Source organism: Abrus precatorius, unplaced genomic scaffold (genome assembly GCF_003935025.1).
Source record: "Abrus precatorius isolate BTA unplaced genomic scaffold, Abrus_2018 Scaffold8, whole genome shotgun sequence".
NCBI classification, from domain to species: domain Eukaryota; kingdom Viridiplantae; phylum Streptophyta; class Magnoliopsida; order Fabales; family Fabaceae; genus Abrus; species Abrus precatorius.
In genome coordinates this window covers 25,311,486-25,333,593 of record NW_020874428.1, presented here as the reverse complement: position 1 = coordinate 25,333,593, position 22,108 = coordinate 25,311,486, and the positions used below count along the sequence as shown (strand labels likewise).

Here is a 22,108-nt window from a genome sequence, read left to right as displayed (position 1 = left end):
GTTTTATTGTGGGTAAAACAATGACTATTTTAATTTTATATAAAATCACAATTTTTTAGAAAAATTAAAGGTTTTTAATTACATAAAAAAACTATTAAGTAAATAAAAATTAAATAAATAAGGAAGAAATAATAATTGAGGACATAGTGGGAAGTTGAAAAAGAAAATATTAATTACATTCTTCTTAAATTGATGAAAAAAAATAGAGGGAGTAAATGACAATTGAGTCAGAGTTGGAATAAGTTCTACTCTTCATTATACCGAGGTTTTTTTTTTTTGGAAAAATAAGTAAATGTGATAGGATATTCATTTTATTTTATCTTACTTGTTGTGCTTATTTAATTAATAGGATATGATAAATTTATCTTATAGATGTATTTATTTTTACTATAAATTTCATCATGTCAAAATTTTTGGTTAAAAATAAATAAAATAAAATAAAATAAACAATATATTTATCGCGTGTTCGGTGAATATTGTTAATCGCTACAAGAGGTAGCTTATGAGTCCAAATGCAATTAGTGTATTGTTTTGACATGTATCAAGATGTAACCTAAGATAAGAAATTATTATACTTTTATCCTATTATGTTTTTGTTCATTTTTTAAAATAATATAAAAACTTTAAAATGATATTTTTAGTAAGAAAAATTATTATAATAAAAAATATTTTTTATTAAATTAGATTTTTTATGATTATTATAAATAATTTTATATATACGCCTTTTCATTTTCTTTCATTTATTTAAACAAGTTAAAACAAAATTTTTCATTTCTTTTTAAAAATTTTATCTATTCAAATAATATATATTCTTATTATTTTTATTCTATATTTCATCTTTTATTCAAACAGTGTTAGGGTACTCCACTTGCTTAGGTGGTTTACCAATCCACCACACAAGAATATATACCTATATATATAAATATAATCTTTAGTTAGTTTACAAATCTAATGTAATGTTTTCTGAAATTTCGAAATAAGTTCTTTCTACATAGATATGTGGACTGAGTATTGACACGACTTCATTTTATTTGATAAAGATTTGTTATTTTCTTCCACGAAATGATCAAACACTAGCCCATAGCAATAGCAAAGGATTCCATCAAAGTCAATCAACATGGAACTCAAACATGAATCACCTGAGTCAGAAATACCCTCATCCATCACAACCTAACCTCATCACAACCAAGGTTTTACTCTCTCACATGCAAGCCATTCCACCTTCTCCACAAACCCTCAAGATCATTATACACCAAAAAGACTCTACCACTTCCTGCATTCATGATTTTGGTGCCTTAAAATTTTCAAATTGGGTATTAATCAAATATCATATGTTATGAGGCGTTTATTTGAAAGTAGGATCAAGACATAATTAGTAAAAGGTGCAATTAATTTGACCAAGGATTAGATTGAGTGCGTATGATCAGAAATCTCTATAGGTCCACTTTGTCATTTCTTTAGTTTTCTGGCACTGGTACATGTCCACTTCATGATTATTAAACACAAATTAAAAATGCAATTAACTTGGAGAATCCATTCCCAAAACTAATGAGGTAAAAAATATGTGTCCTATTAGGTGAAATTCATTCTTGCATTGAGCCTTACTACTTTGAGAAAAGTATATATAGTTTATAAATAGATACTTTCAACTTTTAATTTGTCATAATTAATTCTTAAACTTTAGTTATTGTATCCATAGACCAGGTCACCCCCACTAAGATGATGTTAAGTTATTAGTGGAAAAAAAAATCATCATCATATATTCAAATTCAATTCAACCATTTTTTTAAAAAAAAGATTACAGTTATTTTTTCCATTAAAATAATTTTTGAATTAATTAACAACAAATTTAGAAAAGAAGGAAAGGCAAGAAAAATTGCAACAGAATAAAAAGACTAAAGGAAGAATTGTTCGCAAAGTATAAAAGTATGAAATTTTGAATGAATGAATGATTTGGATAGGTAAAATAAGTTATTATCTAAGTTTCATATCCACCAACTTTTATGCTGTAAGAAAGGCAACGATAACACATACTTCTTTAAATGTATTAGAAATTTGATAATTGTGTATAAGAAGATTTGCAATTTTGTTGCAAAATAATAAAATTATATTGAGAATTTGTGTATCTAATTAAAAAGTGATTAAATCTAATAAACATAACCCTTCATCTTAAAATTATTATAAAAGTTATCGATTCTTAATATAATATTTTCTATAAATAATTCAAATGCATATTAATAATATCTTCATATATGCCCAAAGCATAAGTAGAAGCAAAATGTGTTGATTGTAAATGGTTTGTATATTTCTCAGACTAAGTGCAGCAGACGAGTCCACGTATGCTTAATTAGAATTAGAATAGAATGTACTCATTTGGGTTTTGTGATGACCATTCATTTTCTATAGTTTATGTCTTTCAATTGTGTGATTATATGTATGGCACGTAGAAATGAAATAGGGTTCTAAACAATATAACAAAAACAAAGTCTTCATGCCATTCAATCATCGTTGCTTTATTAATGTCAATTGATGGAATAGTTAATGAGATCATCCAAATTAAACCTTACAAAAGTCCAAATTCAATTTAATTATATATCGTACGGATAATAGTCACCACCACACTTGAGCACATTTTTATTGCATTTTATTTTTGCATTCAAATTTATATTTATTGCATTTGGGGTAAAGGAATATTATAGTTTGGATAGAGTTAAAATAAATATAGTCCACAATCTAAATTTTCTTAATATTGCTGTGTATTCCTTCTTTTTTTCCTTTGATAATGTAATTTGAGTATTTCAACAAACACCCTTTATTATTTTTTTAATTAAACAAATTAACTATCTTTTTTGTTCCTAAAAAATGTAAATATACAAATATATTAAACTTTTTTGTCTAAAATTTTTAATATTAAAAAACTATATTAAATTTTAACTAATTTGATTCAAATAAAGTAAACCATTTAAAATGGGATAATTTTTTTTTCTAACACCTATTATAAAATTTTAAGTGTAGATGAATCATTACATAATGCAAGTTGACGTCAAATTCAAATTAAGACAAAGATAAAAGCCATAATAGTTGACTATTTTCCATTGTTTCCCACTTAATGTTGACAAATAAATGCCCAATCATATTCTTCGTTTCCTTTCGATTGGTTCCTTTTAACTTTCTTTTTTTTCTGATCGCTCACTGTTGTTGAAACAATTATAGCAAGTAGTGATCGATGAAAAAGATAAGCATAGCAAAAAGAACAATTATTTTGGGTAACTCTTTATTTTGTTATAGCATAACTATACAATAAATATGTATAATTAGAGAGATAAGAAAATAGTAGAAAAAAAGTAATATAATAAAGAGATAAAAAATTATTATAATAAAAAATTTATTGTAAAAATATTACATCTCACTAATTAATTAATATTGGATTCATCAAAGAATGACAACCGACCACACAGACTAGTTCTAATTTGAAGAACTTTTACACAATGGGAAGGGTTAAAACCATAAGACCAAGTCCAGCAAAGCTTCTACTACTATTAATGGTGAATGTGTTCCATCAAAAGTCTTTCAAGTTCACAATAGTCATCAATACTCACTAGTAATAAAGTGGATATCAACAATATATAGATATGTATGTCTTCAAATCATGGCACTTTTGATAATTGTTAGAATATGTGGGAGACCTTTGCAAATGTGGCTTGATTAGCATTGAGATAATCTATCAGTGTTCAATTCAATATAGAATTTCTTTTATCCATTGACTTGCACACATATATAAGATATCGTCAACTAGTATTTTTAAAGTATTGATTAGGAACTAATAAATAATTTTAATTAAAAGTATATTAAAATTCAATAAAAGTGTATTAATAATACTTTTAATTTTAAATTTTTATTTTTCATTTCTTAATTAACATCTTTAAAGTACTTATTAACATTTAACTTACATACATTAGTTTAATAATTTTGTTAACATTAATCTTTAAGAGTAATTTTAAATAAACAAATACAATTTTTTATTGAAAATAGGTAAAGTACTGTCAAAATATTTAAATGAAAACTTTTAATTTATTAAATCACCCTTTCAAGCTTACGTTCATCAAATTTTTTTAATAAAACATGCCTCATTTCTAATTAAGTAAAAGATTGATATTTTGAAAATAGAAACAGGTGTGAAAGATAAGAACATAATTGAACTTGTCAAAGCATAGATTTAAAAATGGAACCTAAAACACATGGTTAAGAAACTTAAACCCCACCCACCTAACTAAATCAATACACATTGATTCCATTGTCTTGCATTAAGTGACTGGCATGTGGACAATATTGTTGCAAATACTAAGAATATTGATTGAAAAATCAGTAGAAAGTGCAATCTGAGCACTATCAGAAACAAAGCTGCATAGAGTTAGAGCTTAGGTAGTTGCAATAGTGGAGAAGTGACTAGGTCACGGGTTTTTGTAATGATAATGGCCTCACGGCATACCAAAGTGTTGCACATTTAAATATTATATATTTATCAAGCGAAAGAAGAGAGGATACAGAAAATTACTTTTAATCTTATAATAATAATAATAATAATAAGAGAGTAAGTTCATTTTATAAAAATCATAAATATATATATATATATAATAAATAAATCTACAGTAATCTTGTAATTGAAAAGATTTATCACTTTTTTTTACACGTAAAATAATTATAACCGTTAATTTTATATTGATAGATAATAAAATGATAAATAATAAAATAAACAGTTTAGTTAAAAAAATGTTAATTTCTTCTTATTTTTAAGATATTAAAAGAATTGCAATCATTAATAAAAAAAAGTATAAAATTCTTTTTTAAATTTATGGGTATTACAATAAATATTTATAATATATTTTTTTAAAAATCGGTCCAAAAATGCATAAATTGAGAAGAAAATTATGATTGGACTTGCAAAAAAAACTTGAAGATCAATGGACTGTTTGTTTTCCCTACTTAAAAAGAGTTTTCAATTTTAAAAATTTAAAATCTTCAAAATTTGTTTATTAATTTAAATTTTAAAAATTATTTTTAAAAATAAGTTTTTATTTTCAATTTTTAAAACTAAAATACAGAATAGCTTTTAAGGTGTTTTTATATTTAAATTTTGATTTTTTTTCTAAAATTTACAAGATGCAGAAAACTTATTTCTCATTAATGGCATTCTTGAAAATAAATAAATTAAATAAAAAATGTAAATGGAGTAGATTAGAGTTTCAAAGTATTCTCACATCTCCCTGCACTTTACCAACAATCTTTTAGCATCCTCATGTTTTCTTGTCTTGCACCACCAACTTTACGATTTTGTTTTAATAATTTTTTAATTTAATATTTTTTTAAATATAAAAAATATTAAAATTAATATCAAATATATTATATTTACTTAATTTAAAATACTAAATAAAAAAGTAAATAAAATCAAACGCATTTTCTTTTTTTTAGTTTTTAAAAATAAATTTATTAAACAAATTTTCTTATTTTTTCATCTTAAAAACAGTTTTAAAAATTAAATTATCAAACAAATTTAATTTTTAAAAACAGTTTTATAAAATTATTTTAAAATGTAAGTTTTAAAAACTGAAAAGCAAAATTAAATCAAACAAGTCCCCAAGATTCCCTTATTGGAGAAGTGTAATCAATAAGCTTAATCGAAAATCTTTTCCAAAGAATGGGGAAAGAGAAATCTAAACTCAGTGAAAACGATATTTTGATATTCCCACATTGGTATTTATGTGTCATACCCTTGAATCAATCCTTTATTGGTTGATGATCACCAAATATCAAATTTCAACTTCACATTCGAATACATAATTGCAAAATGGGTAGCCATAGATTAATCAACTAATTAGATACTCATATGGTTCACCAATTGCTTTCTACAATTTATTCTATATATGCTGGTGCCCCATGCGCCGCCCCCATTAGGACCACCTTAAAAAATACAACAATTAAAGTATATTATAAATTCCATCTCACAAGTTTAATTATGATTAATTAAGTAGTAATCAAGCACTATTCTTTAATTTCCTCAAAATGTCTCATGTGAATTAAGTCCCATGATTATATTATTGTTGTTTAGAACTCATTTCCCGGTGTGAGGTGTTCATCTGTTAAAGCCAATGAGATTGTAAGTCAGGTTAAATCTAATTAAGTCCTGAATGACAACAAAAAGAGGATTTTTAATTTCAATTATTCTCATGTTTAAGATTACTGTTTCCGATCCCCAGAAATTGAACTAACCATCATTGACTACCGATCTCACTTTACTTTTTGTGTTCTGATATTCATTTTGTTATATTACTGGGTTAATTAGGGTTGTCTAGTCTTTATTTTTTTTATTTTAATTATAAAATTATCATCTAATTTTTATTCTAGTTTTTAAAGATTTATGTGAGATATAAAAAAAATTACTGTTTCTTGTATAAATTTTTCAAAATAAAAAGCAGAATAAAAATAACGTCACAGTTTAGCTTAAATTAGCCAAAACAAACACTCCCACTTTTCATAATTTTCTCTTTGATCTCCTAAACTTTTACTCTGAGTATGTACACTGCTAGTTAGATCATAGAAGTTTAGCTTTAACAACAAAGAACTGTGATCAAATTAACAACTAGGAGTAAAACAAAAAAATAGTCATTCCCATAGAAAGTAGTGGCTCTTATGTTTTTTACATAAACATTCAAAGCGTGTTTGATGAAAAGTTAAAATGTAAAATATTCACGTCCAACCTAACATTACTGTGAATAGTCGAAGGGCTCCAAATACAAAAATAAACGCTTGCTTGGCCTCATGTAAATTCCAATAATAACTTAGACCAAAATAAAAGTTGCCACCAAAAGCTTAAAGCCATACTGTTACAACATCTCTCTATTTTGCAAGACAGGAACCTGGCCATATATTTTAATGCTAACAAAAAAACAATTCTTGTTCTTATTTTATGCATATATATACACTGTAATTAAAGAAGATGAGAGAAATAAAATGGGAAAAAAGGGTATGAAAGGGGTGGGGAACTTCATAATATTTATATGATTATATCTCCAATCCAAACATATGTACACCTGTTTATGAACAATGGCAAGATGAGGGAAAAAAACCATTGACTAACACCAAAAGTAGGTGATTACTATGGCTGATCCATTCAATCACCTAGTGTATTATATATGATCCAATTCCAAACTGTAAACAAAAGAAAAGGGAAAATTGAGGGCAAGAGATGGAGCTATGTGTGTTGTCCTTAGAAAGCAAGAGCAACAATTGGTATTCACATTTTCTACATCAAAATTGCATATCTCATGCTGTCACTTACCATAAGATGGTTCATTTCAGACATCTGTGAAAATTCACCACTCACCCAAACCCCATCTGACCCATTAACCTGAGGATGAGAAACACACGAGAGTATTGACATGGGAGCTTGAAGAATGCTACACACAAGACCCCAACCATGTTGTCTTCTTCCCCTTTCATGTCCAAATAGCTCAACTGCGTTTCCAGCTTCAAACATGCTCTCATCTGCCACCTTTGAACTCTTTCTTGTGTTGTTAAGGTTTCTTGTCACTGCTGCTAGAATACGCCACATCTTCAACCACCACCTTTGCCTTTGCTAGCTAGAAACTTAGATTAGAGTGTTATATATATATATATATATATATATGGAATAAGACACAATATGGGGGACTCTGAACTCTGCAGAGAAAACAAAGGGTTGTTGGAAGGGCCAACTCTTTGTACAATGCTTTTTAACAATGGTATTTTGGTGGTGGTGTTACCTAGTGCTTGTGCTAGTCACAAAAAGTTATGAAGCATGTTTATTTTCACTTTTAAATGTTTATTATTGTTGCTTTATATTTAATTTTTATTTAAAATATTTTATATATAAATATATTAATAGTAAAGTTATTTTTTAAGAATCACTTAAATAAAAATGACAATAAAGTAAAAATAAATAGTCCTAAAATTTTGTTGGTGCATTTAGTTTTAAATTAAAGAGGGCGACTACATGTAACAACATTTTCTCTTCCTATTAATCAAAGTGGGGTCTATTATCCCCAACTTGCCGACAAAGCTGTGACCAATTGCACAAAAAGTCTTTTATCTATCAAATTCTGGGTTTACTTTTGCTGAGTTGTTCTTGTACATCAGTTACATGTAACATGGTTTTCCCAAAATACAAGAAGGAATTTTTGAGGTATAGCTTTTCACTTTACAGTTCATTTATTTGGCTACAATTTGAAGGGACCCTTACACACATGAAGCTGTGGACAGAAGGTTTAGCAGCAAAGAATCATAACCGTCTATGATTGATCTTTATACTGATAGACGTCGGTTTTTTATTAGAAATCAGAATAATGCAAAGTTTTTGGGTTCCCTACAAATCGAGAGTCAATATAGCAGTACCAAACTGTGATGCAGACCCATGTGGTGGTTTGTCAATGAGCACTGTTCCTCCACTAAGAAACCCTTATCATCAACTTGTAAGGAAAATCAATATGTAGATAGAAATGCACACATGATTAAGTTTTATCAAAAAACAATGATTAAGGAGAAAAATATGCACTTGGGATTATCATTATGCAAAACAATCAGTATATAATATAATGCGTTCTTAGTTATCTAGTATTTGACCCATGTAAAAGCCTCAACTACCAATGCTATGCAAGCGATTTGACTTTTTGACAAGAAGTAACTAGTAGTGTCCCAAAGAGTTTTATTATTTAAACATTTTTTAAAAAACTAAACCATCATTATTTGTGTAGAGAAAATCCAATTATTGATATCGTTTTTCATAATTTTTTTCCCAACCTATATTCTTAGTTGGATTTTTTGAAAATAAATGTGTAGTAGCATGATTCACGATCATATCCAACAAGTCAACCCATGATCATCTTAAGGATAATGCATGACTATGCTCAAAACGGCCATCCAGCTAAAGCTGACTGCACCAACCTTCCTTTTATGCTTAGTAATCTAATCCATCACTGTTCTCTATCTTTCTCTCATACCTCACTTTCATTCCTCACAAAACTTATTCCATTGACTTAATTTGCCATCAGAGTCTTCATGTCCAAGACCTTTAATTCCTTCATCATAGATTGACCTTGTTTGCAAAGTTTGTACACTGAGAAAATTCTCAAAGATAAAAATAAAAAATAGTTTAAAAATAAATAAATATGTTTTATAAGTTAGAATTAACTTTTTTTTTTTTAACAAGTTCTCTCGTTTAACTTTAAAGAAATGAGTTATTTCTAATTTACGAGAAAAAATTTATTTTTTATACTAAATTTTTATTCTTTAAAAATTTCATCTAAATTGGCCTAATCGACTTGCATTTGAAGCAAATTGGTGTCTATTTTGAACTACAAACTTAGAATTGACGTAAAGAGATGCACGCATACATTATTTTTATCTTGGGCAAATCTAATATGTAATTCATATAAGTTGTAAAAAATTATTTTAGAAAAAAATTATATTTTTCTATAATGCTATATTATTTTATTACTTCAAGTAATTCAATCTACTCTTTTTTTAATCCAACTATTCTAAAAATAAATAAATGAACCTCACAACTTATCCCACGCAATATATATTTATTATTCATCTTTATTTTTCAATTGTTTTGAGATAAAATGAAATTGTGAAATTCACTACGTGTGAAGATCGAGCAACAAAAGCTTCCACCACCAACAGCAATAGGTGTAAGATGTTCATGATGGGTTCTCCATTGATCTATTACTACTATTTGAGTTGCTTTTTCAATTTCTCTTCAGAGAGAGCAACCACCAACTGGCTTGTCCTTAGTACTTTAAAAGTAGCTGCTGCTAATTGTATCTTAACTAATTACACTATTAGATAACTTATTAGAAATTCAAATCTGAATAATAACTTCTTATATAAGAAAGAGTTGTTTATAAGAAGAAATGGCTTCACATTGACAATTATAGAACTGAGATGAGTTATAAGATGGAAGTTGTTTTCTATAGATTTATGCTGTTAAATTAAGGATCGTTAAGTAAAAATGAATGATTTAGAAATTAAGAAAAGGTAAGAATCATTATCATATATTAAAAAAATCAACATATGCAATTGTAATTAAATATGTACACAGATAAGATAAATTATTGTGATTGAATTACAAATTCCGTAGAAGATGAAACTACTGTACTTATTTATCCTAGGAACTACTGTGAATATGGTCCCAAACTTTCCCTACCCATCACACAAATTAAGCACTTTCTATCAACAATTATTTTCGTAGCAACAGAAATCACAAACAGTTTGAAATGAACCCTCATAAATATGTTTTCATTCATCAACTTTTAATTGGTTACATTGCAACCTTGGAAGTTTTATACATGTATAATTTAATTAATCTGAAGTTTTCCTAGTGGGTTTACTTTTGTCCTTTTTTATACTTTCGTGTAAAGTTTCACTTATAGTATGTTTAACGAAAAGACAACTTGATATTAAGTGGCCAAAATGAATTTGTTTGGAAACAAGAGCTATATTAGTTTTATGCATCATAAAAACAACTACTTTTTTATTAAAATGCATTTTGCATGTTAATTTCATCTTCACCGACCAACTATATCACCATAACTTAAGGAAACATCCATCGTAGTTCTGTGGCTAAGAAAGTGAAATGACTTTAGCATGGCCATGAAATAGAATATTCAACATTTATCTACATTATCTTCATCCTTGTGCTGGGCCATGCCTTGTTTATGGGATCGCCCACTTGATCCATAGTGCCACTACTACATCACTATTATTTTAGTTTTTTAACATTTTTTTTGTAAGTTTAACTTTTAAACTCAAGAATAGAGAGAACAATGATAGGATTCCTCCCATTATCTTTATATGCAAATTAGATTAGTGGGATCATTACCTTAAAACAAAGGATAACTTTTAAGTTCAATTTCTTAAATACTTTTTATATTGTTTTTTAATTAGAATTAGAATTTCATTTTAATAAAACATTTAAAATTACAATACACTACTAGAGTATGATTTTAATTTAAAAATTAAACTAAAAAAATTTAATGAACTATATTTATGTTCTTTAAAAAATGGGATAAAGTCAACCAATTTTTCTTTAGGGAGGAACGTTCCTCTCCCCCACCTTCCACACACAAAAGAAAAAGTGTAGTCTTTATATTTTGACTGTTTCATTCTTTATATTTTGGCAACATTTTTTCTTTAATTAATTACAGAAAAATTTAAAAAACTATGTCAAAGGACTATTTAAATGGTTTTTTCTTTTTGTAAAAATACTTTATTCAATATCTATATCATTGTAAAGGATACTGTTTCAGAATTCAGTAAATAAATCAAACTTTGGCATCCTTTTTTTTTTCAAAACTCTATAATGGACATTTTATCTTTATACTTTTTATATTAATCTTGGGATTGATAATGATTAACGTTAAGTGCTTGTGTCTTTCAATGAGCCTGAAAATTAAAAGGAAAATATTGTTATCGGGCCAACTCAAAATCAATGGGCTTTCAAGTTAGGCCCATTTGTCGACATCTGTTTAATGCAACTCGGCATGATTTCTTGGCCCTAATTTCATAGTGAGCCCAAAAGTTATCAATAGCTGAAAAAAAATTAAACTAGTCCTTGCAATGATAGCTCTCTCATTTTTTTTCAAGATGACTTAAAAAATAGTTTTTTTATATCATTTTTTTGGATTATGTGTTGTCTTTAAAAAATTTAAAGTTTTAATAATTTATCAGTTTGGTATGAATATATCTTATGGTGACTCCGCACAAGATACCATCATTCGGTAATACTTTAAAAGAGTTTATAAGGAATTTAACTTTTTATAAATTATTTTTATTTATTTAATTAATTTTTAGTATAATTTATTATAATAAGCTTTTTATTTTAAAAAATATTTATAGTTAATTTTATGACTGTATGTAAAAACTTACTACATAAATGTTTAATTAATTATATATTTTAAAAATACTGTGCATTTATTGAATGCTTAAAAAAATATGTACCATAAATAAAACAAATACACATTAAAAATATAGAACACTTTGTCGTATTATTTTATTTTAATGTATATTTTTTAAAAATATATTAAAATATTATAAATGTTTAAAATTTGGCACTAATAAATTGCTTATCTAACCATAAAAGATATATAATTTTTTTTAAAAATATTTTTAGTTTATTTATTTAATAATTGATATAATTTATAAAAATTCTTTTTTTACAAAAAAAATATTTTTTGATGATAAATGCATAAATTATTAATTTAATACTTACATTATATGATATTAAAAAGGTTATTAAGAAAATAAAAATTACTATGTTTTTTAAAAATATTTTCATACTTATTTTCTTATTTTTATGAAATAAACATTAAATGAAAACGTATATATTTATTATCTTATTAAAATTGTTTAATAATTTTCCATTTAATACTTAAGAAAATTCATAAAAATAAAAAATAATTTGTTCATAAAAAAATTAAGAAAGCTCAATTTATAAACATAAAAGTAAAAAATAAAATTACAATTATTCTAAATAGCTTCCCCAAAGGGTATTATTAATGATAGTCAAAGTTATGAGTAAAAGTACAAAAAAACAATAAAATCGACTCATAATGACTATCAAATATCCTGAATCGTTAAATGGTGAAGCAGAGTTTATGTCCCAAAAAGTTATTCAACATTCAATTCAAACTCATACATATCTCATCTAAGTTTCAGTGTTTTATTTTAAAATCAATTAATGATTATAAATATACTTTTTTTAAAGTAGAATTTTCACTTTAAAATAATCCAATATCATATTTTGTTGTCGTTGTGTTCGTGTTTTTCTATTTTGTGGGAGATTTTCCGGTAAAATTCGCGCGCGAGAAACCCTAAGGGAAACACTGATTCATTGGATTAGGGAACAATGGCTATTGCAACCCCGGGGCAACTCAACGTGACTGAATCACCCTGTTGGGGATCCAGAAGTGTTGATTGCTTCGAGAAGTTGGAGCAAATTGGCGAGGGTACATATGGGTTAGTTTCAATTTTTCTACTGTTTATTCTTTACGTTATCAAAATTCAATTTTTTTTGGGGTGTTTTGTCTTGTTCGGAGGTGGAAGATGAAATTTTATGAAGTCAATGGTAAATGTGTTTGTCTTCTTTATTTGTACTATGCAACACTCTATTTGGATTATTGTAACGTTGAACTTGAAAAGAGCTTGAACATGAGAATTTTAGAATTCTTGATTCATTTGCATGTAGGTATTATCAATCACAAAATTTCAATGAGTCAAGTAATCATCTTAGTTATTTATTGTTGGAGTGCTTTGAGGTTTAGTTACCATTTATCACTTTCTTTTTAAAAAGTTGTTTATTGGCTCTTTCTGGTTTATTTGGCTGCTTCACTTGTGCATTTTCCTGTCCGCCTTTCCCTTCTCCTTTTTTTGGGATTATGGAGCAGTACGTTTTACCACATTGGTGTCTTCTTTGGATATAGTTCCCAATTCTATCATATCTTTAGCATGTCATCTAGTTTTAGCTTTCTTCATATCAAGTTTTTTTTTTTTTTTTTTTCTTATGTTCCTTAAACTTTTGTTTTCACTTCCCAATCAGAGGGAAAAATATTGTTTCCAATTCATTGCTGATATTGTCTGAAGTGAACTGATTTATATATGTTAATGCTTGCAGTCAAGTATACATGGCTAAAGAGATCAAAACCGGGGAAATTGTTGCTCTGAAGAAAATAAGAATGGATAATGAGAGAGAGGGGGTAATCTTTGAATAGTTCTTGATTTATTATATCATGGATGCATAACATATTTTATTTGTACTTTTGCTTCATTTGTAAACTTTATTGATCTGTCTTCTACATTTACAAACTTTTCATTGTGCATGCTATTCAGTGACCTAGAAGTTACAGTTACTATCTGTTACTACTTCTGTATTATGAATTTCTTCCCTGAACTGTATTGTAATTTTTTTTTATTGCAGTTTCCTATAACTGCTATACGAGAAATCAAAATTTTAAAGAAACTACACCATGAAAATGTGATCAAGCTGAAAGAAATTGTGACTTCTCCAGGTACACCTTATCAAGATCTAGATGTGCTTTGTTATCAAAATGATTTAGGATTCAAAACTGTGTTTTATTTTTATATAACATTTTGTGTTTCTTCTTTCAGGCCCTGAGAAAGATGAACAAGGGAGGCCAGGCAAGTCATTCATTCTCATGTTATTAGCCAATTGCTGGACTGGCACATAATGTGCTTCATAGTTCTATCTGTGTAAATAATTCCATCAACTGTCTTTTGGATTCACTTAGTTCCCTACTAAACCTAATTCATTGCGGATTGCAGATGGTAACAAATATAAAGGTGGCATCTACATGGTCTTTGAATACATGGACCATGATTTGACCGGTCTTGCTGATCGACCTGGGATGAGATTTACAGTTCCCCAAATTAAGGTGTTATGATTAATACTGATCACTACTTTGTATATCAATTGTTATTCCTTGTATCGTTGTCTGAATTGTGTTTCCTTTCTTAGTGTTACATGAGACAGCTTTTGACAGGGCTACATTATTGTCATGTAAATCAAGTACTTCATCGAGATATCAAAGGTTTGTATCTTAAAAAGGTTATGTTTTTAGATCAGAATGTTCAATCTAAAACTCCCATTTGATGTATTTCATTCTGCTGCAGGCTCTAATCTTCTTATAGACAATGAAGGAAATCTTAAACTTGCAGATTTTGGATTGGCACGATCATTTTCTAATGACCAAAATGCCAATCTTACAAATCGGGTCATTACATTATGGTACAGGTAATTGATGTCAATTTGGTCATGGGAGTTCAATGTGCAAGGGGGAAGGGGATTGTGAGACTGGCCAGTGCACGTATTGAGTTTATTGTTAATTGTTATATATTTAGACCGCCTGAGTTGCTGCTAGGGACAACAAAGTATGGACCAGCAGTAGATATGTGGTCTGTCGGGTGCATTTTTGCTGAGCTTCTTCATGGGAAGCCTATCTTTCCTGGAAAAGATGAGGTTAGTGATATTATTTATTTGATTGTTGAGTGAAATTAGAGCTAGTGGCAAGTGATTGATGTCATTTTGTTGATTGGCTAGTTATGGTCTTATCATGTATTATTATCTGCACAGCTAAGAGTTAATGGCTGGAAGAAGAGATTCTTTATATTACTTTCTGGCTCTTGATTCATTCTCTAGATACTTGCTGTCATATTTCTTCACTGAATATTTTAAACACATCTGTGCCTAGTTGCCACCAGCATAAAATAACTATGTTTTCATTGAAGTGCCTTTACATTTGTTGCTTTCTTGGGGTGCCAAGACATTTAATTTTTTTTTTTACTTGAAAAAATAATTTCATTCAGAAGAAAAATGACGTTTATGTATTTTCAATATATGCATTTTACTGAAAGTTAATTTTATACTTTAATCATCAGGAAAAAATGGATTGCTAATAACAACGTTTGGTCAGATTGCTGGATCTAACGTGCTCAATACTTTTCAGAATTTAGTCATTACATTCATTCCAGATCTTGCTTTCAATACATATGGCCTATACTGTAAATCCTCATGGTAATAATTTTTTGCACAGCTTAAATGTAATACATGTTTTGCTTGTGACTATTGTAGCCTGAACAATTAAATAAAATATTTGAGCTGTGTGGAGCTCCAGATGAGGTCAATTGGCCTGGGGTTTCTAAAACACCTTGGTATAATCAATTTAAGCCAACAAGGCCAATGAAAAGACGTCTGAGGGAAGTTTTCAGGCAGTAAGTATTAAAGCATTAAAGCATGAATATCAGAAGGCATATATATCTTTTCTAAAATTTACAGACAAAGTTAGCATGTAGTTCATTTTCTAGAGTTTCATATTTATCTAAATAGCTTGTTTCCCTATAACTTAACAGTTTTGATCGTAATGCTCTGGAATTGTTGGAGAGGATGTTGACACTTGATCCAGCTCAGGTATATTTTCTTCACTGATGGGTCTGATTTATTAATTGTTAAATGATCTTGAATTGCTATTTGAAGTGCTTCAGCCTTCAAATACATGTTATTCCAGTTTTATCTTATACCACTCGATCTGTTTTAATTTGACGTGATTGAGTGTATCTACATTGGTATGCTTCTGTTTTCCTTTGTGAGAAACTTATGTAAGGTGATAAAAAGCATTGATGGCCCAGTGCTAGTTGAGATGAATTTTGTAAAGTAAATGTCTTTGAGCTGTCATTTATAATATGAAGTCGTGTGTTGTTTATCTGAAATTTTATTGTTCATCACTAGGCCGTAAACTTTTATGATAATTAATTTTGTTCATTATTTGTTTAATATTTGTTTGTTATGATTTTCCATAGAGAATTACTGCAAAAGATGCCCTTGATGCTGAGTATTTCTGGACAGATCCATTACCATGTGATCCCAAGAGGTAAGACCTTCCATGTACTATAATTTTTATTTTAAAAATATATTTTTCCATGTAAGTCAAAATATTGCTTTTCCATGAAAGTATGTGATCTTAATAGCATTAAATGTATGTCCCATTCTTCCCTTTCCCCTTAACCTTTGTTTTTGTTTCTATTTAACTAACCATTTCTGGTCAATATTTTTTCAACTCACTACCTCTCTTTTATATGGCTCAGTTTACCCAAGTATGAGTCATCCCATGAATTTCAGACAAAGAAAAAGCGCCAACAACAACGGCAAAATGAAGAAATGGCTAAGCGTCAGAAAATTTCTCACCCACAGCCGCACACTCGTCTTCCCCCCATTCAGCAAACTGGCCAACACGCCCAAATGCGGTCAGGACCTAACCAACAAATTCATGGCTCTCAGCCCCAAGTTGCGGGAGGACCCTCTCATCATTATGGGAAGCCTCGAGGTCCATCTGGTGGTCCAGGAAGATATCCCCCCAATGGGAACCCCGGCGGAGGATACAATCACCCAAATCGTGGAGGTCAAGGAGGTGGTGGCTATGGAAGTGGACCTTATCCTCCTCAAGGGCATGGAGCACCTTATGGGTCTAGTAGTATGCCTGGTGGTGGTCCTCGTGGGGGTGGTGGCAGTTATGGAGTTGGAGCTCCAAATTATCCCCAACAAGGTGGTCCATATGGGGGGTCAGCTGCTGGTCGCGGCTCAAACATGATGGGTGGAAACCGCAATCAACAACAGTATGGTTGGCAGCAGTAAATACACTTTCTTATAATGATCAGTATTAGTACTACGATTTGGCGAAGCTCTGATAAATTTGAGAAAGATCAGACTATTAATGGATCAAGTTGTTGAGAAGATATGAGATGTGACCTCTATGGTTTGTAGACTATTATTGAGATACAAAGTATTTTCTCACTACTTGAGGTGTCTGGAATCCTTTGTGATGCATGCACAACAGGTTATGTTTAGTGCTCCCCATCATAGAGGCACCACAAAAGAGGAGTTTACCTCCGATTTTGTAGATTCTTTTTTTCCTCTGCAGTATTTATGAATGGTTGCTGCACGCTTCAAAATTTGTAACAAGCTACTCTTCTTACCGATATCCTTTTCGGGATACTACCTAGTACAAAGTTTTGTTTTCTCAGGTTTTTCGCGATAGTACATGCTGCTTTGTAACTTAATTATTGTTCCCATTGTGATGTGGCTGTGGGCCAAATTTTAACTTTTTCTTGTGGTTAAGCTAGCAAGTGAAGAAAGAAGGAATGTGAGAGAGTTCGTTGCTAAAGAAAAATGTAATTAGTCCTACAGCAATCATTAAAGCTCCTACTAATTTTTGTGTTATTCTTCCAAATCACGAGAGAAAACATGAGATTCATTCCCAAAGCATGAGGGAGGGGGGGGGGGGTGAGGCAAAAACTACAATCGTTTATATCTTTAGTCGGGTGTTAAAATTATCCTTTTCTCATAGTTAGCTAAACACACGACTAATTCATAGTGCTTTTTAATATCCTAAAAGCTATGATATGTGCTATCAAAATTTATTGCGGGTAAATAATGTGAATTTAAAGTTTACGTAGTTTTTGTGTGTGTGAGAAATCGCATTTTTTTTTAAGTCAAGTTTGTGTAGGTGATAATATTTGAATTAAAAATTTTCGGGAATCAGAAAAACCTAGAAGATGAAAAAAAAATAGATGGCTTAAGTAATCATTCTTTTTACGAGATATGGTATTCACTTTGACAAATGTTTTGGAAGGATAATACTAGCAAGAGTTATGTAACATTAAAAAATGAAGTGATTCTGCGTGGATAAATTATATGCATATAAATGCCTAGAAAACTTTGTCCCAAGCTTGGTAATTCTTTCCAATAGTTACCCAGAAAACTTTGCCCCAAGCTTAGATGAAAATCATTCACTTGGCCTCAAAATTGGAAGAACAGAGCCCTTGTTGGAATGCATAAGCATTAGTCCACATAGAGAAAGACAGCTCATGGTTACTTAGTATTTCCAACTGACTTTTGGCAATGACTAGAATGCTTTGTTGTATGATTCTCAGTTCCAGATTTTGGAGTCCTTGGGAATGAATTTGTGGAATTTAATGTTTCCAATGCAGCTAGAACATTTACCATGGTTGGTCTATATTTAGGATCAGTATTCAGACATTGAAGTACAAGTGCTGCAGCAGCTTGTGCTCCTTTCTTGGAGTATTGACCACCCAACCTTGTATCCATGATTCTCAAAATTCTTCTGCTATCACTCAGGAATGGCCTTGCCCAATCCACCAGTGTTTCTTCTGAAAATCCAGGTCTCTCTTCTTCAACTACACGCCTTCCTGTTAGTAACTCTAACAACACAACTCCAAAGCTGTATACATCACTCCTTGGTGTCAAATGACCTGTTTGTATAGTAAAAAATACAACTTATTATAAGGAGGAAAAGATAGACTCGTCAAAATTTAGATATCATGGACATAATAATACCATAGCAAATGGAACTCTAATGAGCACTTGAATGACATATGCATGGTGTCAAGAACTGAACTGATTTGTTTTCTGTTTTTATGATATGTTATTACATATGTATAGGTCAATTTGATTACATTTTGATGATACATAATTCGAAATTACTAGGTCTCTCATACCAACCCATTACTGTAGTGAACAAGTATGCATTCAAATTGGTGTCCAAAAATTATAAGAAAATTTTAGAACAAAAAATGTCTCGAAGTGTTCATTAATAGTAGTAGAACAGTGCATAAGTGCATGTTCCTGTGTTCTCTGGTACTGTCCACCTCAACACCCCAAAGTTAAGAAACTACTAACACTGATAAAGATAAAGGAAAATGGAAAGGCAAATCTACCTGTAGCTACGTACTCTGGTGCAGCATAACCATGAGTTCCAATAACTCTGGTTGAAACATGAGTGTTATCTCCGGTAGGACCATCTCTTGCCAAGCCAAAATCCGATAGCTTTGCATTGAAATCCTACATAAATTTTAGTGCTTCTTTCAGAATACAGCTTTGCATGTAAAACACAACAAATGTTGTTTTCTTCATAGATCCACAAGCCAAATTTTCTGTGTTACTTATATACCGAGTCAAGTAGGATGTTGGAAGCCTTTAAATCGCGATAGATAACATTGGCATCAAGAGAATGTAGAAATGTTAATCCTCTTGCAACAGAAACAGCAATATTGATCCGTGTAATCCAGGGAACAGGTTGAACACCTTCTGCAGAAATATAGAACCAAATTTAAGGTATTATGAACAAAAAGAACCTATAGCATAGTTCATAAACAGTAAGTTGCAGCACATTAGTACTTAGCGGATAATTTGAGATGAACATGTTGAAGAGTGAATCTACTACTTACTTCTGAATAAATGATTTTCCAAACTTCCTTTCTGCATAAACTCATAAACTAGAAGCCTGTTTTTACCATCTGAACAGTAACCAATAAGTTTCACCAGATTTTCATGGTGAAGCTGGCCTAGATAATTGACTTCCGCCTGCAACAAAAGTGGAAAAAAAAACATCAACACTTCAATCAAGACCAACCAATTAGAAAACAATTTGATTTAAGAGTTTGTGTTGGACATACCAGCCATTCCTTGTGGCCTTGAAAGCTTTCTGGCTTAAGTTTCTTAATGGCTACTACAATTCCAGTTCCTGGTCTTGTGGGAGCATAGGTGTTCTCATCTATCCATCCTTTGTAGACAAAACCAAACCCTCCTTCTCCAACTAAATTTTCATACCTGAAGTTCTTAGTGGCCTCCTTTAGATCATAGAAGGTGAAGGACTTAAGGTTATTGGAGATGGGTTTGTCAACATTTGATGCTGAAGTTTCCAAATGAGCTTTTCGTTCAGGAGAATTTGATTTCTGCTTTGTGTTGCTTTGAGACTTTGTACTTCCTGAGAGCATATAAAATGCAAGTTAAATAAGCTATTAGAATTAGAATACACTATCACTTGTAACATCTAGAAGTTTATTACTAACCATGAGATGCAAAAAAACAGGGTGCAAATAAGTATAGTATCTTATCTATACGCAGCAATAGTATGGTTTCTTTCAGCATGATTAATGATAATTCATTTCTATGCAGAGAATAAATCAACTCTCTAACCCTGACCCAAATAAATGCAAAGATGAGGCTTTTCAATGTTTTTACGATTACGGGATTCGAGTTAAAGACGTATGCCTTTATATACATGTCATTTGATTTGCCTATTCGTAACATGAATTGAAACTGACACGAGACTTGAAAGACCATCAAATAAATTTTCATCAAGTGTGGTTTTTGTCAATCTCACTAGGAATCTTAGAGCATATATGCAGTGTGATTTTACACATCAAATTTGACATGCATAAGCAAACATAAACAACATGATTTTCACTCTTCGTTTTCATTTCTCTCAAAGAAGCCTTATTTTGAATACTGATCATGCATTTTATTATTTATACTAACTGAACCCATCTAATATCTAAGTTTGGTCCCAATAGAACTTGAATATAATTTGGTTAAGAATAAAGTAAGATATCCACGGGCAATGAGATGAGTTTTACTGTTGTGTGTGTGTGTTGGGGTGGGGGATTTGCTCAAAATAAAGGCAAGAACAAGAACAAATAACCATAGGCCATTAAAGTTCCAAACTTTAAAAACACAACCTGAATGATTTTTGCTCAACAAATTTCAGTTATGAACTTAGAAAAAAGGAAAGGGGGAAACATCTAGCACATTTGGAGCACCAATGCCTTAATATTGAAAAGAAAGAGAAATTAGCCAAAAGAAAATGCATCTTATTTCAATCTATTCCACCTACTGCATCTAAGAAAAAAATGCAAAATTATTCATCATTGTTTAGAACCTGAATCAGCGCAAAGAAGCCTCAGAATCTCCATTTTTTCAGACCAAATACTAACATGATACTGAAGGTTTGTTTGTATTTAAGTGGACCAAAAGACAAAATTTCATTTAATCCAAGAAAGCCAAGGACATGAGCTGATGATGAGAACAATAAACAAATAAGAAAACAAAAGAAAAAGTTCATTCAAGAATGGCAAGTCCAATAATATTTCATGCTACAGCCTATGAACTATTGTTTTACCCTTTAGAAAACATCGCCTTCTTCCTCTCTCCGTGGAATCCAGAGACAAAATAACAAAAAAAAAAAAATGGAAGCACCATCCACCATAACAGACACTAATTAAAATCTAGACAACAGCATCAACCTAGTGGCATAAGACATAACCAATGCAAAAACATCAAAGCTTAGAGAACAAAAACAAACAAGGATATAAACACACATAAGATCAAGATTAAACTAACCAAAAAAACTTGTGGAAGACACGTGAGCAACTGGTTTTCTGCAGGAGTTCCCCATGATGAAAGTTTATGTTTTTTCTTTTCTCAGGCCAGAACAACACTCATGAAGGAAAAACACAAAATGATGAAAAGGGTGTGAATGAAAGTTGAAGAAGTCTCAAAATTGGAAGTATTTGTGTGTAAAGGATGAAGAAAATGTCCACGGCATGGCCTTAGATAGAGAAGTGAAGCAAAGGGTAGCTGAGGAAACAGCATAGTCAATGAAACGGAAGCTGCCACCTGATGAACCAATATAAACGCACAAAGTGT

General features: G+C 30.1%; 3 protein-coding genes across 3 annotated transcripts; 1 reads left to right on the top strand and 2 right to left on the bottom strand.

Annotated features, from left to right (window-relative positions):
- Positions 1-7,300: 7,300 nt before the first annotated feature.
- LOC113848342 lies at positions 7,301-7,709 on the bottom strand. Its single transcript, XM_027477806.1, has one exon. The coding sequence runs from the start codon at positions 7,607-7,609 to the stop codon at positions 7,301-7,303; it is 309 nt and encodes a 102-aa protein (XP_027333607.1). The 5' UTR covers positions 7,610-7,709.
- Positions 7,710-12,611: 4,902 nt separating this feature from the next.
- Positions 12,612-17,825, top strand: LOC113846155 (cyclin-dependent kinase C-2-like). Its single transcript, XM_027474107.1, has 12 exons — positions 12,612-13,050; positions 13,706-13,787; positions 14,009-14,099; positions 14,200-14,229; positions 14,374-14,483; positions 14,567-14,639; positions 14,722-14,842; positions 14,950-15,067; positions 15,680-15,819; positions 15,958-16,015; positions 16,405-16,475; positions 16,690-17,825. Exons 1-12 carry the CDS (start codon positions 12,941-12,943, stop codon positions 17,234-17,236), a joined length of 1,551 nt encoding a protein of 516 aa, XP_027329908.1. The 5' UTR covers positions 12,612-12,940; the 3' UTR covers positions 17,237-17,825.
- A 350-nt stretch (positions 17,826-18,175) lies between these two features.
- Positions 18,176-22,053, bottom strand: LOC113848561 (probable serine/threonine-protein kinase PBL2). The gene is made up of 6 exons (XM_027478172.1): positions 21,803-22,053; positions 20,077-20,387; positions 19,849-19,984; positions 19,572-19,708; positions 19,339-19,462; positions 18,176-18,873 (listed from the first exon to the last, which is right to left on the bottom strand). Exons 1-6 carry the CDS (start codon positions 21,855-21,857, stop codon positions 18,473-18,475), a joined length of 1,164 nt encoding a protein of 387 aa, XP_027333973.1. The 5' UTR covers positions 21,858-22,053; the 3' UTR covers positions 18,176-18,472.
- Between the last annotated feature and the right edge of the window lie 55 nt (positions 22,054-22,108).

Bases quoted from the DNA above. Each gene is read 5' to 3' on its own strand.
- LOC113848561 (XM_027478172.1), bottom strand. From the start codon at position 21,857: ATGGGGAACTCCTGCAGAAAACCAGTTGCTCACGTGTCTTCCACAAGT. The intron at 19,985-20,076 runs GTATGTCCAACA...CTTTTGTTGCAG, and splicing joins AAGGCCACAAGGAATGGCTG to GCGGAAGTCAATTATCTAGG. The intron at 18,874-19,338 runs GTAGATTTGCCT...CTATACAAACAG, and splicing joins ACCAGAGTACGTAGCTACAG to GTCATTTGACACCAAGGAGT.
- LOC113846155 (XM_027474107.1), top strand. From the start codon at position 12,941: ATGGCTATTGCAACCCCGGGGCAACTCAACGTGACTGAATCACCCTGT. The intron at 14,640-14,721 runs GTTTGTATCTTA...ATTCTGCTGCAG, and splicing joins ACTTCATCGAGATATCAAAG to GCTCTAATCTTCTTATAGAC. The intron at 16,016-16,404 runs GTATATTTTCTT...GATTTTCCATAG, and splicing joins TGACACTTGATCCAGCTCAG to AGAATTACTGCAAAAGATGC.
- LOC113848342 (XM_027477806.1), bottom strand. From the start codon at position 7,609: ATGTGGCGTATTCTAGCAGCAGTGACAAGAAACCTTAACAACACAAGA.